Source organism: Ursus arctos, unplaced genomic scaffold, assembly GCF_023065955.2.
Source record: "Ursus arctos isolate Adak ecotype North America unplaced genomic scaffold, UrsArc2.0 scaffold_5, whole genome shotgun sequence".
Taxonomy (NCBI): Eukaryota; Metazoa; Chordata; class Mammalia; order Carnivora; family Ursidae; genus Ursus; species Ursus arctos.
Genome location: NW_026623067.1, coordinates 34,190,230 through 34,205,509, shown reverse-complemented (window position 1 = coordinate 34,205,509; position 15,280 = coordinate 34,190,230). Strand labels below are relative to the sequence as shown.

Sequence of the window (15,280 nt, the reverse complement as noted above, 5' to 3'; positions counted from 1 at the left end):
AATGAGAAAAACTTGTTTGTGCTGATATCACAAAATCTCTATGATACTGTTAAGTGGGGAAAAATGCAAGTTGTGGGAAAACGCAGATAGGAAAATCGTATTCACATAACAATACGAAAGTGCATATAGAGAAAGAAGCAGCAGAGAAAGGTAGAGAAGAGGTACCACACCCCTGACCCCTTTACCAGGGGCATCCCCGGGGGAAGGGAGTTAAAGGAGAGAGCTTTGGAAGGGGACTGCCACACCTTAGCACTCGGGTCTTTCATAAGAAACAAGCACTAGTGTATTGCTCACCGGGAAGAAATGAAAGACTTTCCGGTATTCGTTTGCGGGGCTGTGGTAACAAAACACCACAAACCGGGTCCTCCCACGGTTCTAGACGCTGGACGTCCCAGATGAGCGTGTTGGCGGAGCTGGCTTCTGGGCGTCTCTCCTCTACTGGCAGACGCTGCCTTCTCATGGCCTCCTCGCATGGCCTTTGCTCCCTGCGCGTGTGTCCCTGGCGTTTCTTATGCTCCGTATGAGTTCACCCGTGACGTCAGATCAGGGCCCACCCTAGCAACGTCATTTAACTCTACATACCTCTCTAAAGGCCCTATTTCCAAATACAGTCACATTCTAAGGCCCTGGGGGTTAGGGCTTCCACTTAGGAATTTTAGGGGACACATTTGGTTCATAACACACACCTCCCCCAAAACAGAGTATTCTAAACAGGAGCAACAACACGTGCCAAGGCAGGAGGGGTGAAATAACACGGTATTCTTGGGCTGCAAGAGGTAGACTGTGCCAGGAAAAGATGCAAGAGGCAAGAGGGAGAGGAGCCAGCATGAAGCCTGAACCCCCTTCCCCACTCTCCCTCTGCCCCCATGCTCCATGGACAAGCGTATGTTGTAATGGTGTACATATTTGGTCACTTATGTGGATGAGCTGTTGCTAACCAGCCCTCCCTGCTCTTCTGGGCCTCAGTTTCCCCAAATGTAAGAGAAAACAGATGGTGCCTGGATATTATATGCCAGTCTCTGTACCACCGACCCAGGGCACTGTGCCCATCCTAACAAGCACATTGTGCTTTGGTCCAAATGAGTATGGCATGGAAACCACACGATTAGTGTGGAGAGATGCCCACTAGTTTGGAGCAGGACTGGGCACAACCAGGACATCACATGGGCTTGTGATGTCGAGTTACCCCAGCACAGCATTGTGTCATGAGGTGGAGAGAACATACTGCAGCCCACACACCCCCTCCCCCGGGGCTCCAGGCTTCTCTTCAGGGGAGAGCACGTGTCCCTTCCCATCTCACCGGGGATGCGTGTGCTACGACTCGGAAAGGCGGAACGAGGCCGCTAGGCAGTGCCCAGTGTCTCTGGTCCCACTGAACTTTGAAGAAGTACACATTTGTGAAATCTGCCATGAGAACACTTACTTATTCAGCCATAGATCTTGAGCACCTGCCCCCCAAATCCACGGACCCGCCTGCCTCGACACCTGCCACGCCCCCGCCTGCCCTCCTGCGGGGGGAGAAAGGTCTCCATCTGAGCTGCCCTGCCCATGTGCCCGGGCTGCCTGCCCTCTCACCTCCTCAGGAGCTGCCACCGCACGTCGTCCCTGCTCCACCCCCAACTTCACCCTTCCTGTCAGCATCTAAATGAGACTCTGGATCTTTAAAAAAAAAAAAAAAAAAAAAAAGTAACTAAAAAAATCCTCCCTCGATCCCACTTTCCAGCTCTTTCTCTCCTGCTCTTTCCTGCCAACTTTCTCAGAAAAGCTGTTTACGCTTCTCACTGCCTCTTCTACTCATTAACTCCCACTCTTCTCCACTCTCACCCCACCCACACTTGACCCGGTAGAGAACTACTCACCCCGTGGAGCTCAGCTCCGACACCAGCCATCAGGCAGCCTGCTCAGCCCCGGAGGCCAGGTCAGGAGCTCTACACCCAGAGGACCCCATAGCCTTTAGCACAACTCCACGTGAAAGACTAGGTGATGAGCAGTTCACCATATTCATGTCATGGGCCAGACTGTGTGCTCCACGAGGGCACGGACAGTCAGTCCCAGTGCCTACCTAGCCCAGTGCCTACTAGGCCACCCACATAGTCGGTTCTTGATACCTGTTTGCTGAATGACTAAAGGTTGAACTCTAGGCACTGTGCTAAGTTACGGAGATGAAAATAATACTTACGGAGGGCCTACTAATGTCTGACTGTAAGTGAACTCATTTCATTCTCATAATGACCTATGAGGTAGGCATTCTTACCGCCATTTTACAGATGAAGAAACTGAGGCCCAGAACAGCTAAGCCACCTGCCATGGCTACACAGCTAGGGAGGAAGAGAGGCAGAACTGGAACCTAGGCAGGCTCCAGAGCCCATGCTGTCACCACCATACCACCGTTCCTCTCAGGTCAGGTGTCCCTGTTACATCTCCCTGTCAGGCAGCAAAGGCAGGGAGCAAACCCTGCCCTCATAAAGCTTCCAGTCTCAAAGACTCCAATATGATCCCCCAGAGACTAGGCCAGGTGCTAACAGGGTCTCAGGAAAAGCAAACAAAATGGCCAAGCCTGCAGGCAATAATTCTTGTATCATGTGACAGCTCCCAGCAGGCTCCTGGGGGCCCCTGCTAGGTTCACGGTCCCTGGAAGTGTAGCGAGTATCTGCGAGGATTGGAACCCACCCCCTCAGGGAGTGCATACTCAGTGCCCATCTCAGGGCTACGTGAGGGAGGCAGCAGCATCTCCATCTCCCGGTGAGCAAGCCCAAAACCCTTGCTTACGTCATACAGCTAGTAAGGGGCTGTGAGTCCAGGTCTGTCTGACTCCAAATCCCACGCCTCTTTGCTGCTCTCAAACTGCCCCACTAGGACAGAAGCGTAAAGAGCCTGCCTGTAGAAAAAAAAAAAAAAACCCACACCTGCTACCTCTTAGGGGGCCCACTCAGCATTCTGGCATCGACACCACGTCAGACGTAATAGATGTGGGGTTTAAACCTAGCACCGCTATCAGGGAAAAGAGCATGGCTGGGCTACTTCGTGCTGACTATAGTCAGGTCTGTTTCTCTTAAATGACATGTGCAGAATCTCCTCACATCCTCTGTGGCAGTACTCTGACCAATAAGATATATGCTTTCTAATTAGAAATGCGCAGTGATACGATACAATATGGGAGCTGCTCACCACATGCACCTGTTAAGTATGTGAAATGTGACAGGTCCAAACTGAAATGTGCTGTAAGTATAAAATACACACCGATCTCGAAGACTCAATAGGAGAAAAATGTGAGTTATCTCATTAAGAATTTTTATAATGATCATACACTGAAATGATAACATTTGGATCTCCTGGATTAAATAAAAGATATCACTGAGATTCATTTCACCTGTTCTGTAGGGGCACTTAGCTGGCTCAGTCAGGAGGGTGTGAGACTCTTGATCTCAGGGTTGTGAGTGAGTTTGAGCCCCACTGTGGGTGGAGACATCACTTAAATAAATAACACTTTAAAATAATGTAACCTTTGATGAATCACTAAATTCTATGCCTGAAACCAATCTTACCCTATATGTTAACTAACTAGAATTTAAATAAAAACTTGAAAAGAAAAAAAAATTTCCTGTTCCATTTTCCTTTTCATAATGTGGCTACTAGAAAATGTAAACTTACTTACATGGTTCCCCTTTGTGGCTCACTTGATATTTCCACGGGGCAGCAATGCTCTAAAACGCCAATACTTTGATGCCGTGGTGGTTCGTGAATCGGCAAAGCTGTCAGTGGCTAACAGGATTACGTGGCAGTGAGAAAAGGTCTCTGGTTTGTGGCAAGTGGAGAAAGTTTGTGAAAATGCCCAGCGGAGAGTCAGGCTGAGGTTTTCAGCAATGAATGCTAAGGAGTTAGGTAGAGATCTTGGGGATGACTAGTTTCATAGGGTTTTAGAAGAGCTTCCCCATCTGGAGCCTTTGTAAAGAGGGAGAACATCCTTGGACCATCAGCCAGAGTCCTGTTTTCTAGAAGTCTGCCGTCAGAGCATGTGGCCTGTGTCCCGCTGCTCACACTGAGCTCCGCTGTTCAATTGTGGCCTTTGATGGTGTGTTGTTTCCCTTGTCCCACAGGAGGATGCAGACGTGGAATGGAAATTTGCCCGAGCAAAGCTCTGGCTGTCTTACTTTGATGAAGGAAGAACTCTTCCTGCTCCTTTCAATCTAGTGCCAAGTCCTAAATCATTTTATTATCTCATAATGAGAATCAAGATGTGCCTCATAAAACTCTGTAAATCCAAGGCCAAAAGCTGTGAAAATGACCTTGAAATGGGCATGCTGAATTCCAAATTCAGGGTAGGTAACATGGGGTTTATGGGGCAAGAGAAGGCAGCGGGAGGGGGCGGGGGAGGGGGACGGGGGTGCTTGATTCAGACGGTACCGCTGATACGGGGGAAGTAGGCGAGGGGCCCCCACTTTTCAGAATCCGCGAGCACATCAGCAAAGGCTGCCTGTGGTAGCTGCCCTTCTCCCCGAAGTTCCCTGAAGAGGTGGCCTGCTGGGGGCTGAGTGGGCCATGGGGCTGAGCCATGCAACCATTTTGTGGGCCCCCAAAGAGGCATGGTTCTTCCCAGAAAGTATCTGGAGAATGCTCTCTGGGAAGAAAGTTTCCCTGCCCATTATCTCCCCCCCTAGAGATCCTCCCCCACCTTAGTAGCATCTGAAAATCTCTGAGGAGTCCTGGAAGAAAGACACCCCCTATCAACTTAACTCCATGCTTCCCCAAGTTGACCAACCTATATTCTATAACCTGTAGTCATCCTACAGAACCAAGGCCCCAAGAACACTGTTCTAGGAAGCCTGGCAGCTGTGGCTGTACCAGCTTCCTGAGGGTCCTCTTTTTAGAGACAGCCCCATATATGGGTGCTCCTCATAGATGGCTGTCGTATATGCTATTTGAACACGTGTGTGTGTGTGTGTGTGTGTGTGTGTAGTATTTATTATGTATTTGGGTTTTTCCCCCCCCCAGAAGACTCGCTACCAGGCTGGCATGAGGAATTCTGAAAACCTGACAGCAAATAACAGTTTCAGCAAGCCCACCCGATACCAGGTAACCACACCTTTCCCAGGTATGGGCAGCAGCGGACACTATCCAGACATGGATTTAGTAACAGGGCTGTGTCAGCTGCCCCAGAACACAGCCTCATTTCTTCCTTCCTTCAACAAATACGCACTGAGTGACGACGATATGCCAGGCACCGCACCACCCACTGGCGATGGAGACAGGTTCCTAGCCGGTGAGGCATGGAGACAAGTAACAAGTAAACACACAAGTAAATCCATAACCTCAAATTGACAAAAGTGGAAAGAAGAAAACAGCAGGGTGCAAACATGGAGAATAAGAACAGCAGGGTGCAAACATGGAGAATAAGAGGGAGCCCCTGCCTAGGTGTGGTTATCAGAGGAAGCATCTTCAAGGACAGGACAGTTAGCTAAGACCTCAAAGAAGGAGGCATCCCTGTGGGGCCTCCCAGGCTTAGAAAAGGCATCCACAAGAGCCAGAGGGGAGAAGTTTGGCAGGTCCAGAGCAGCTGGAGCCCAGCAGGCAGGGGACAGTCATCCAGGTGCAAGGGAGCGAGACCTGGACTGGGTGTGAGTAGTGATGGAGAAAAGCAGACAGATTCAATATACGTTCTGGACACCCAGGCCATGGGACAGGCTGCTTATCTGCAGGGACGGTACCCAGCAGGACTCCCAGGAGTCTGTCTTAAGCGACCAGGTGGACATGGGTGTCTTCACTGAGCACCTGACTTAAGACCGCCAGCCTGCCAAAGTCTGTTCTTGTACATAAACCTTAGAGGACTTTTTATGCTTACAGCCCTTTGCATTGCTTTTGGAAATTAATGCCACATCTCTGTATCCGTTTGAGTCAGCCCATGAGCCAGTGATTAATGGTAACTACGGGTTATTGATTATAGAAGTACAGGCCATTCATTTCCTGCCTTCCCCTTCCCGATGAGCAGTTCTATCCATGCTGATCAGTTTCTATCAGTGGTAAACTTGAGGCCGTCTGGAGCACGCGTGCGGTGGAGGCGCGGGGCCCCTGGTGCCACCATCCCAGAGGGAGCAATGAGCCTTCGCATCTTCCAGACGCAGGTCTCTAAATGTATCTCCGCCCCTATTTCAGAAGCCAGCTACGCAGGTAGGAGGATTGAAGTGCACAATTAAGAAACGGTTCATCCCTCAAAGTACTTAAGAGTTTGATGAGCTGACACAGGCTAAAAACTGGAAACAGGCAAATCTTGCATTTAATCATGTGCAAAACTGGGCCTGACCGGTTTGACCTGCTCTGAGTTGTGTTACAGCACAAAGCCTTCGGTCAGTGGAAGGATTTCTTATTTCTCAGCTTCTCAAAGTATAGATTATCTGTGTCACAAAAAGAGATAGAAAGCCCTCATGGGTTAGGGTCAAATCTCTGATGGGTTGCTTTCGAGAAGAATCAGCTGCCGAGATAAAGGAAGACTAATGATGTGGTGAATGTCCTGTACCCAGAATGAATCCTTTATGAGCAAGACTGTTTTCAAAAGCAGCCTTGGGGTGATCCCGTTTCTGTCGTCCCTCATCACTGGCTGAGTCCCTGCTGCCATCAACATCCCCAAAAGCTTCCCGCTGTGATTACAGAGATTGGGTAGTATTGGGCTCCAGGCTACTGATGACCTTGGGCAGCCTGCTCCCCACCCCACCTACTTTGTGACTCCACCAAGAAAAGCCTTGGGCTATTTATTCCAACAGTTGTCACAGAAAAGAAGAAAGAAAACCTGAGGCCAGTAAGCAGCAGAGGGAATGGGTTAAGAGAGAGCAAAGAAGACAGAGCACTTTGCACTCTCCCATGTGCTCCTGTGCTCAGCTCTGCAAGGTGAAGTCTGGGCATCTTCCTGAGCCATCATTGCTCAGACAGGAGAAAAGCAAGAGATGGCATGAAGGACAGTGGGGTGCAGGCTAGACACTAGCCCAGGTGTAATCTCACCCTATGCCAGTGAGAGAGGCAGTAGCTTTAACCCCATTAAACAGAAGAGAAAACTGAGGCTTCGTGGTGAAGGTCCACAGCCGGTTGAACTATCTGTCTGACTCACAAGGGTACCCCTCTTTTACTACATCACACTTCCTAGGCACCCAAGCCTTGCTGAGAAGTGCCCTGTCTGCCTGAGAAACGTCTGAGCCTATGGAGCATGAGGGGAGGGAGCAAGGTATAGAAGGAGCTTCTAGAACGAAGGATTGGGGCAAGGGTCTGGCAAAACCTCTTCTGTTTTCTTGGGGTGGCCTTCCAAGTTGCACTACTGTCTTCCTAAAGCAACTTCCAAATGTGCAGAGATCAGAAGGAGCCTGGCCCACTATCTCTTTCTTACACTCCTAGCTGCACCCAGAGCCGGGCGCCTCCCTGAGGACATGTGACCGAACCACAGTCCCTTACACTGTCAGGGCTCTGAGAAGTTCTGCAGCATTCCAAGTAAGACAAAGGCCCCGTCGTGCATACACATGGACTCTTCAAGCTTGTTGCCTTTCCATCTCTTCAGGAGATCTGCTTGATTTTTCAAACTCAGTGCTTGGGGTGTTTAAGCTTGTCAATCCTTCGACTGCTGGGGGTTCTCTGTCGTAAGGGAAGGCCATTCCCTCAGACCAGAGGCTCTCTGAGCTTTGCTTCAACTTCAGCTTCCAGGGGTCTGATGGCTCTTTTTCACAAAACTGCTCCCTTACTTTTGGAATGTTGGGTTTTTTTGTTTTTGTTTTTTTCCAATCTGGGCTCAAATGAAAGTAAACAATGAAACAAAACCAAGATACTGGTGAGGGGGTCAAAGGATGCCTCCCATCAAAGCTACTCTGTGACCTGTTCCAAAATCCAGGGTGCCTGTCTGCTGGGGCGTGTGCAGACTCACCTACTCCCACTCTGAGAGCTGCATTTCCTTCTTGGGTAATTCAAACAAGCTGCATCCCAAATGCACCAGAGAATCCAGGCACAGTCTGTCCGTCACACGAGCCCCGGTGTTTGGGGTGCAATCCCTTCCCCAAACCCAGTGGGGAGTCCTCCGTTTCACGCTCTAGGTGGCCTTTTCTGTAGAGACCACAGCAAACAGAATAGACAACTCACCGGCGCTGATTCCTTCTATTCCTGGTGTCTGATAAACCCTAGTTTAACAAGTGGCACGTCTCTTCCAAGTGTCCCCGATTTCTATTTTCCTGGGTGGCAACACTGTTTCCCTCTAGATTCTGCTTTGTTGACCATCTTCAATGTCCCATCTATGTCCTCTTTGTTTACATCTTGAGCTGCTCTGGATGCACAGAGATGCTTGTCTTCCATAGAAAGGCTTTCTATTCCCCCCACCCCCCCACCCCCCCGCACCAGTAACATCCCTGGGAATGTGGGCAGGGCGAACTGTGAGGCTCCTCCTTCCCTGGACCTCACTGTCAATGACCATTCCGACCCCTCGCACGTCTCATCCTCACACCCCCAAGTATTAGTTCTTTGGCCTGAGTTCGTCACTAGCTATACTCACCTCCAGCACCTGCTAAGGGCAGGAGGGCAAGGTCGGTGGAATCGACACCAACGGGGGGACACAGCCACTTGGGGAGTTTATTATCTTCTTGAAGTGAAAGAACTCTATGAAAGAGCAAGGGGACATCTCAAACCCATCACAAAGGAATATTCTTTTACCCTAAACACAGTAAAGGAGGGGAGACTTTTGGTGTCCCTCTTTTCTGAAAACAGATATCCCCTCTAGCATCTGTGTTAAAGAGAACTTTGGGCAGTTTCTAACCACTTCCGCATTTCTGGGGACAAGACTGGCATCTTCTCCTACATACCCCAGGTTGTCTAACATGTACACACTAGAGGGGGAACCAGGTGCCCATCAGGACACAGAATCCCTAAGCGGATGCTAGGCGGTCACACTGTTCTCCTTTAAGGCATCTGTCACTCCTGGGAGTGAGGTGGGGGTGGGAGGAAGGGTAACGGGTCCCTGCCTGTCTGCAGGGCTCATGAGAGTCTGCTTCCCTACTAAGCTTCTATAATCCTGATGTGTGGTGAGGGGCTTAATAACAAATGTTTGTTTCTCTGCCCTTGGAGCCACAGATGTGCAAACCTTAGTTCAGATGAGGCATGCCAGCACTCAAGAATGGACCATGAGCTCTCACGACAATGACATACCAGTGACCTTCTTCTCTCAACAGTTTTTTTTATAGAAATACCCCAAGGGGTAACAACTGAACAAAGCCATCCATCCTCCAAAAATCTAGCTGAGGCTTCCTCCTGCATACAAAACTGTTTTTAAAGGACAAGTAGGTACATACAAGCAGCCCAAACCCCCTTTGACCAATGGGAACCGGTTTCCTGCATCTCATCCCCTAAAGTACCTTGCACACAAACTTTTCCTGAAGGTTGGAAGAAGCCCCAGCTTTGGTTTCCATTTTGATTACATCTCAGATCTGTCACTTCCTGGCTGTGTGGCCTTGGAGAAGTCCCCTCGCTCCATGAGCCTCAGTGTCCTCATCTATGAATGGAGGCGACCTCCCCAGGCTCACCAGGTTTCTGGGAGGATTCAGGGAGGTCATCCTGTCAAGGAGGCTAACAGGACTCCTAGTCTGCCGGAAATACTCAATACGTGTGTTTCTTTGTTTCTTTTTCACCCTTCCTCCCCTCCTCCCAGAGGGCCATGCCACACTGAAGGGGGCTTGTGAGCGGGGTCTCACCTATTCAAAACAAACGGAGTTTGAGGGACACACTGTGTATTAATAATAGACATACCATGGAATCTTTTAACATAATAGGTTGAGTCATGTGCTAAAACACAGGGTATGCCGTAAGCCAGGAGGACGGGGGTCACGGCCATTACCTGTAGAAGCACTCGACTCGGTGGCGTCGCAGAAAAGAGAACTCTCCACTTCCCATCTCCAGCCTATACTTTTACCCCACACGTAGAAAAGTTCTTCAACTGATGAATCCAGAAACTAAAGAACTCTTCATTCTTGAGGTTTTCCTTAAAATGGCAACAAACTTTAACTAGATGCCCCTGATTTGCCTCAGCCTGAAAATTTGCAGAATACTTCTGAATTCTATATTCAGGAAGAATTTCAGATACCTGGGTATCTGGGTTTTGGGGGGTTTGTGCTTTTTCCCATGAGAACTGGCTTGGGACAAAGTTGGTTTTGTGTGGGTTTTACAGTTCAAAGTGAAAAGAACATTACTGAGTCCCAGGAAAGGCGTATATTCTTACAACTTGGGTAACCTGTCTCAGGGACGAGGAGAATGTCCAGGAGAAATCTAGCAGTGCAGCTGAACCACTAACATGGCAAGACCCCGGCCTCTCTGACAGAGGGCAGCACGGAGGTAACCTGCTCACTCACTGTTCGGCCAAAATAAGATCACTACTCGAAGCACAGAGCCAAAGAGACCAGCAGCCCGAGGGCTGGGGGTGGGGGCAGCAGTGGCCTACAGGTGATGCAGGGCTCACCCCAGACAGCCTTTGCCGGGTTCATTTAGAAGCCTGGAGTCACAAAGCCTGGAGAAACTGGGCTGAGGTCTTAGCCATCAAAGGCACTGAGGGAACCCGCAGTTGGTGACAACAATGTGCTAAATCCTTCTTTGCCACGCAGCCCTCCATGTCCCTTGGCTTACAAAAAGCTTTTCCTGAGCCCATGTAGTCGGAGAGAACTCAGTAACCTGACTGACCACACAGAGCACGGCTGGGGACGGAATTTAGGTCCCTTCCATCTAGAAAATGCTACCTCTGTCCCCTGAGTCCCCAGGTGTGAGCAGGTCACAGGAAGGGATGAGCAAGGAGCAGGGAGTCCCTCCCTCTCTGCCATCTGCTCAGCCCTTGGGAGATTCAGAAGTCTCCGCTCTCTGAGTATTTCTGAATCCTGTGGCTTCCCAGGAACCCTCCAACGACTAGCTGGCGAAATCTAAAGTTCACCTCCTGCCGTCTTTCTCGCACTTGGCTCTATTCTTGGAGTCTCTGAAGTGTTTACTCCTACCTCCTCATTTGCTTAAAGAACCTGTATCTGCATAATAGACACGAGGACAGGCCAAACCCTCCCCTCCAGCACGACCGGCAGCCCAGCTTCAGGCACGGGGGCTTTCGGGGAGGTGGGATGCTGGCAAAACCTCCCGAGGCCCGGCTGCATCTGTTTCTGCCTCTGGTAGGAATTTTCCAAGGTAGAGTGGACTTGTCCAGCCTGGTCCTGACTGTGTGCTAAGCCCTGGGGAGAGGACATGACTGGCTAAGGTCACAAAAAAGGTCAGGGTGGAGTCAGGCGTAGGTCCCTCAAACAGCACCTGTGGATCTTAGATGACGGTCTCTCTCTCTCTCTCTCTCTCTCTTTCCCTGGCTTGGCCTCCCCCTTTTGAGTGTCCTGCTCTCACGTCCCAGGGGCAGGATCATCCTAGGGGAGAGGTTAAACAGACACAGGCCCAGGTTCCCCCAACAGGCGAGGCACCCTGAGAAGAGAGGCACCGGGCGTGGGGATGCTCCCAGCCGCTCTGCCGGGGTGGGGCGGCGGTGCATACATACACCATGTGGGCTGCTTCTGTCCTGGGCCAGGTTTGTCTGACCCCTTCCTTGTGCTCCCATTTCAGAAAATCATGAAGCGGCTCATAAAAAGATACGTCCTGAAGGCCCAGGTGGATAGAGAAAGTGACGAAGTCAATGAAGGTGAGTGATGGGCTCTTTTCCTGCAGGTCGGCAGTGGGGCGCCGTCTCACCCAGCTAAAGTCGAGGTGGCGCGGGCGGAACCGCGTCCTCTCCTTGCTGCCTCAAGTGTGGGCAGGAGGAGGTCCATGTGCCTGTGGGGTGGAGGCCTCTGCCCCTCGCTGGCTGTGGGCTGGGGCCACCCCCCGCCCCCCGGCTGCCTACAGCTGTCTCATCTCGGAACCAGCCCCCCGGAGCCCCGAACCCTTCTCCAGCTGCCACCTTCCTTCCTGTTCCATCCTCATGTCTCTCTGACCCTCTGATGCCTTCCTCGGCCACTTGCAAAGACTCACAATTAGACTGGGTAATTCAAAATCATCTCCCTAGTCCAAGCTGGCCAATGAGCAACCTTAATTCCACTTGTGACCCTCGTTCCCTGTTGCCATGTGAAGTGACCGTACTCAGACCAGACACCAGGGCTGAGGACCTGGTCATCTCTTTGGGGGCAGGGGGTTGGTAATAATCCTGCCTAGTGCAGCGATGGCTGCCTCGATTCCCCATCACGTCCCCATGGGTGCAGGATGGCCCAGAATTCCTCATCCCGAGGGTGCACCAACAGAGAGCCTCAAGCAGACCCCACACCTCTTTCAGATCCTGCACAGCCTGTCTCACTGCCAGGCCCTCAGAACCTGACAGCCAGCAGGGTTTCTCAAAGTACCTCCCCCCCACCACCACCACTTGTTAAAAACGCCCATCCCGGACCGCATCCAGGCCTAAGGAATGGGCATCTGCGGGGTGGTGCCTGGGGGCTGTGCATTTTGATAAGAGCCCCAGGTCATTCTGATGCACCCTGAGGTTTGCAGCCTACATCATTTTCACCGCTCCGGTGATTTTCCAGTCCATTTAAAGCCGTTACTCTTAAGTGAAAAGCAAATTACCTTATACCAGGTCATTAATCTTCATGAGACACACAGGACAAATATTTGCTACCTCAAAACAGCCTTCCCCACGAATGAAGGCACTCAGTGTCCCCCTCACTCGGGCCACAGGGGCCCTACTACAAAAGCCCGGTCGCTTGGTGACCCTCTGCTTCCTCCTGGAGCCTCCAGCAGGCAGCCCGAAGACCACCAGCAGCTGGACTCAGTCCTGGGCTGACACTGTCCAGGGGCTGAACAGCAGCCCTCCAGCCACCCCTGCTGTTGCGTCTGGAACGTGACACCATCAGGCGGCCTGCCAGCCACCTTGAACAGGGCGTCGTGCAGGTCGACAGGAATGTAGCTGATGACAGACGGTGGGGTTGCCAGGTTTCCTGCCACTGGAATTCTACCACGCAACCGGGGCTCAGGAAAGCACCCCATGAAAAGGAAACAGGGGATGTATGCGTTTGTCAAAACTGGCCAACCTGTACCTTTAAGATCTCTGCATTTTCTGTACACAACACATAAGGAGAAAAGAGATAGGAATGACGTGCTCCTGGGCACTGGACTCCCATACGAGGCCAGTCCAATATCTATAATTTCAGAAAAGAACATTCGTGAGTCCTCTTTGTAGTTCACTAAAAGATTTGCACAGCCCTGGCCCAGGTGGATTTCGACCCACGTGGTTCACCGTGGAAACCAGGCCAAGTTCCCACCCAGTGGCCCCTTGCTATGGAAGGAGGCTGCGGCCTCCGCGAGGCTCCCATCAGGCTGCCTCGTGCACCATGCCCAGCCGGCCCCCTCCCTCTTGGGAGTTTCTCCTCTGCAGATAACAACCACAGAACACAACAGGGAGCATCAGGAGAATGACTATTCCAGTTAATGACGGTGTTGCTCAGAGTCTTGAAATCAGGCGTTAGTGCTCCAGGGCCAACACTCTAACATGGTACAAAATAGGCGCTAGGAAGGCATGACCCTGCTCCTGACCCCTCCGTCCTCCGAAACCCTTCACAAAGAGCTTGACCAGGAATGGGAGGAGGAGGGTTTTCAATGGACGGATGTGCCCCTCAGTGGCAGGAGCTGGGTGGGACTTCGGTGGAAACACAACTCCCGTCCCCGCACCCCTACCCTTGGTGGGCCGGCCCAGCACGCTGATACTGTGCTGGAAAGACGTGTGCCCCAAACCTATGTGGAGTGAGCCCCTTGTGCCTGCTCATTCATGCTCACCAAAAGCTCATCTGTCCTTGCAGGTGAACTAAAGGAGATCAAGCAAGATATCTCCAGCCTGCGCTATGAGCTTCTGGAAGAGAAATCTCAAGCTACTGGGGAGCTGGCAGACCTGATCCAACAGCTCAGTGAGAAATTTGGAAAGAATTTAAACAAAGACCACCTGAGGGTAAACAAGGGCAAAGACATTTAGCAGCCCCCCTCGGCATCCGTGACTTCTACCAGCATTCCCAGGCCAGGATGGATTTCCTAGCCGCCAGGCCTGGCAGGGAAGGGTCCTGGGCCCACTCCTGTAGGACACTAAGGGGACCCACTGGCTCCGATATGAGCAGAAGCTGACATGGGCAGCATCGTGGCCTGCCTTGACCCAGAACTGTTGTGAATCTAGGCTGTTGGGTAAGAAAGGCCAGCACAGGAGGAGGGGAGGAGATGTGACACGTGTGAGACCGTTGGTCCAGTCACAGTGACACACGTGAGGAAGAGGCCCTCTTGGATGCACACACGTGCCCTCCCACCGCATCCGGACCGCATCCATCTCTGTGTCCCAGGAAGACGAACCACCTCATCCCATGCGCCCCTTCTCACTCCCTCCCCACCACCTACCCACATCCCAGCAGAACCGGGAGGTGACCTGTGATCTATTCTTAAGTGCCAGACGAGAACACAGAGAGCCTAATAGCAAAATAGTTCTATTTGTTTATAAAAAAAAAAAAAAAAACTTTAAAAATGCTAAATCAAAAATTGTACTGTAGGTAGCACTGTTTAGAGAACAACAAAATCCAAATGATGTATTTTTACCTTTATTATGATTATCTTGTATTTACTATTTTTACCTAAAATGGAAAGAAATAAAATTACCTCATAATAGCCTGGGGAGCCTGTCGATGTGCTGCGCTCCTGCTGTCCTGTGGCCTGTCTGGAGGTGGCCTCGGAAGCCCACGGGCCCGGCACTTCTCTGGGAGGAGAGTGGGGCAGGTGTGAGGGGAAGAAGGTACCAACTCCCCCCTCTTGAGATCCTGTAGCCAGGACCCTTACCTTCCAGCCCTCCTCCAATCCGCAGACCTACTGCGCCCAACTTCACTGAGGTCAGGAAGGGGGTCCGGAAAAAGGTGAGGGAAGCAAAACATCTCTTCCCACCCACCTCTCGCCCTCTCTCCCCGTGTGGGAGGGGAAGGGGTGACGGTGAACCCCCCCACACCCACATCTTTTTCAAGGAGCAACCTGCGAGTGAGTGGGGAGAGCGGCCACCAGAGGGAGCCCCAGTCCCAAACAAGACCCATTCAGAGCAGGCTGGAGAGGATGCCCAGGCCCCTGGCCCCAACGGAACTTACTGGTAACACTAGTGGGACGTAGTGAGCGAGCACTTGCTGGGTACCAGGCGCGGTGCTGAGAGCTCTGCCTGCATCCATCCACTGAACCCTCACGGCAACCCTGCGAAGAGAAAGAGGCTCGGGGTCACAAACTCAGATGCCCTGCAGACACCCTGGGAGGG

General features: G+C 51.5%; 1 protein-coding gene across 1 annotated transcript in view; it reads left to right on the top strand.

Moving 5' to 3' along the window:
* Window positions 1-13,981, top strand: part of TRPC7 (transient receptor potential cation channel subfamily C member 7) — a 160,990-nt gene extending 147,009 nt beyond the window's left edge. Inside the window, exons 9-12 of the mRNA XM_026508042.3 lie at window positions 4,098-4,319; window positions 4,993-5,073; window positions 11,593-11,668; window positions 13,812-13,981. Coding sequence (XP_026363827.2) covers window positions 4,098-4,319; window positions 4,993-5,073; window positions 11,593-11,668; window positions 13,812-13,981 — 549 coding nt within the window. The remainder of the gene's footprint in view (window positions 1-4,097; window positions 4,320-4,992; window positions 5,074-11,592; window positions 11,669-13,811) is intronic.
* The last annotated feature ends 1,299 nt before the right edge of the window (window positions 13,982-15,280 follow it).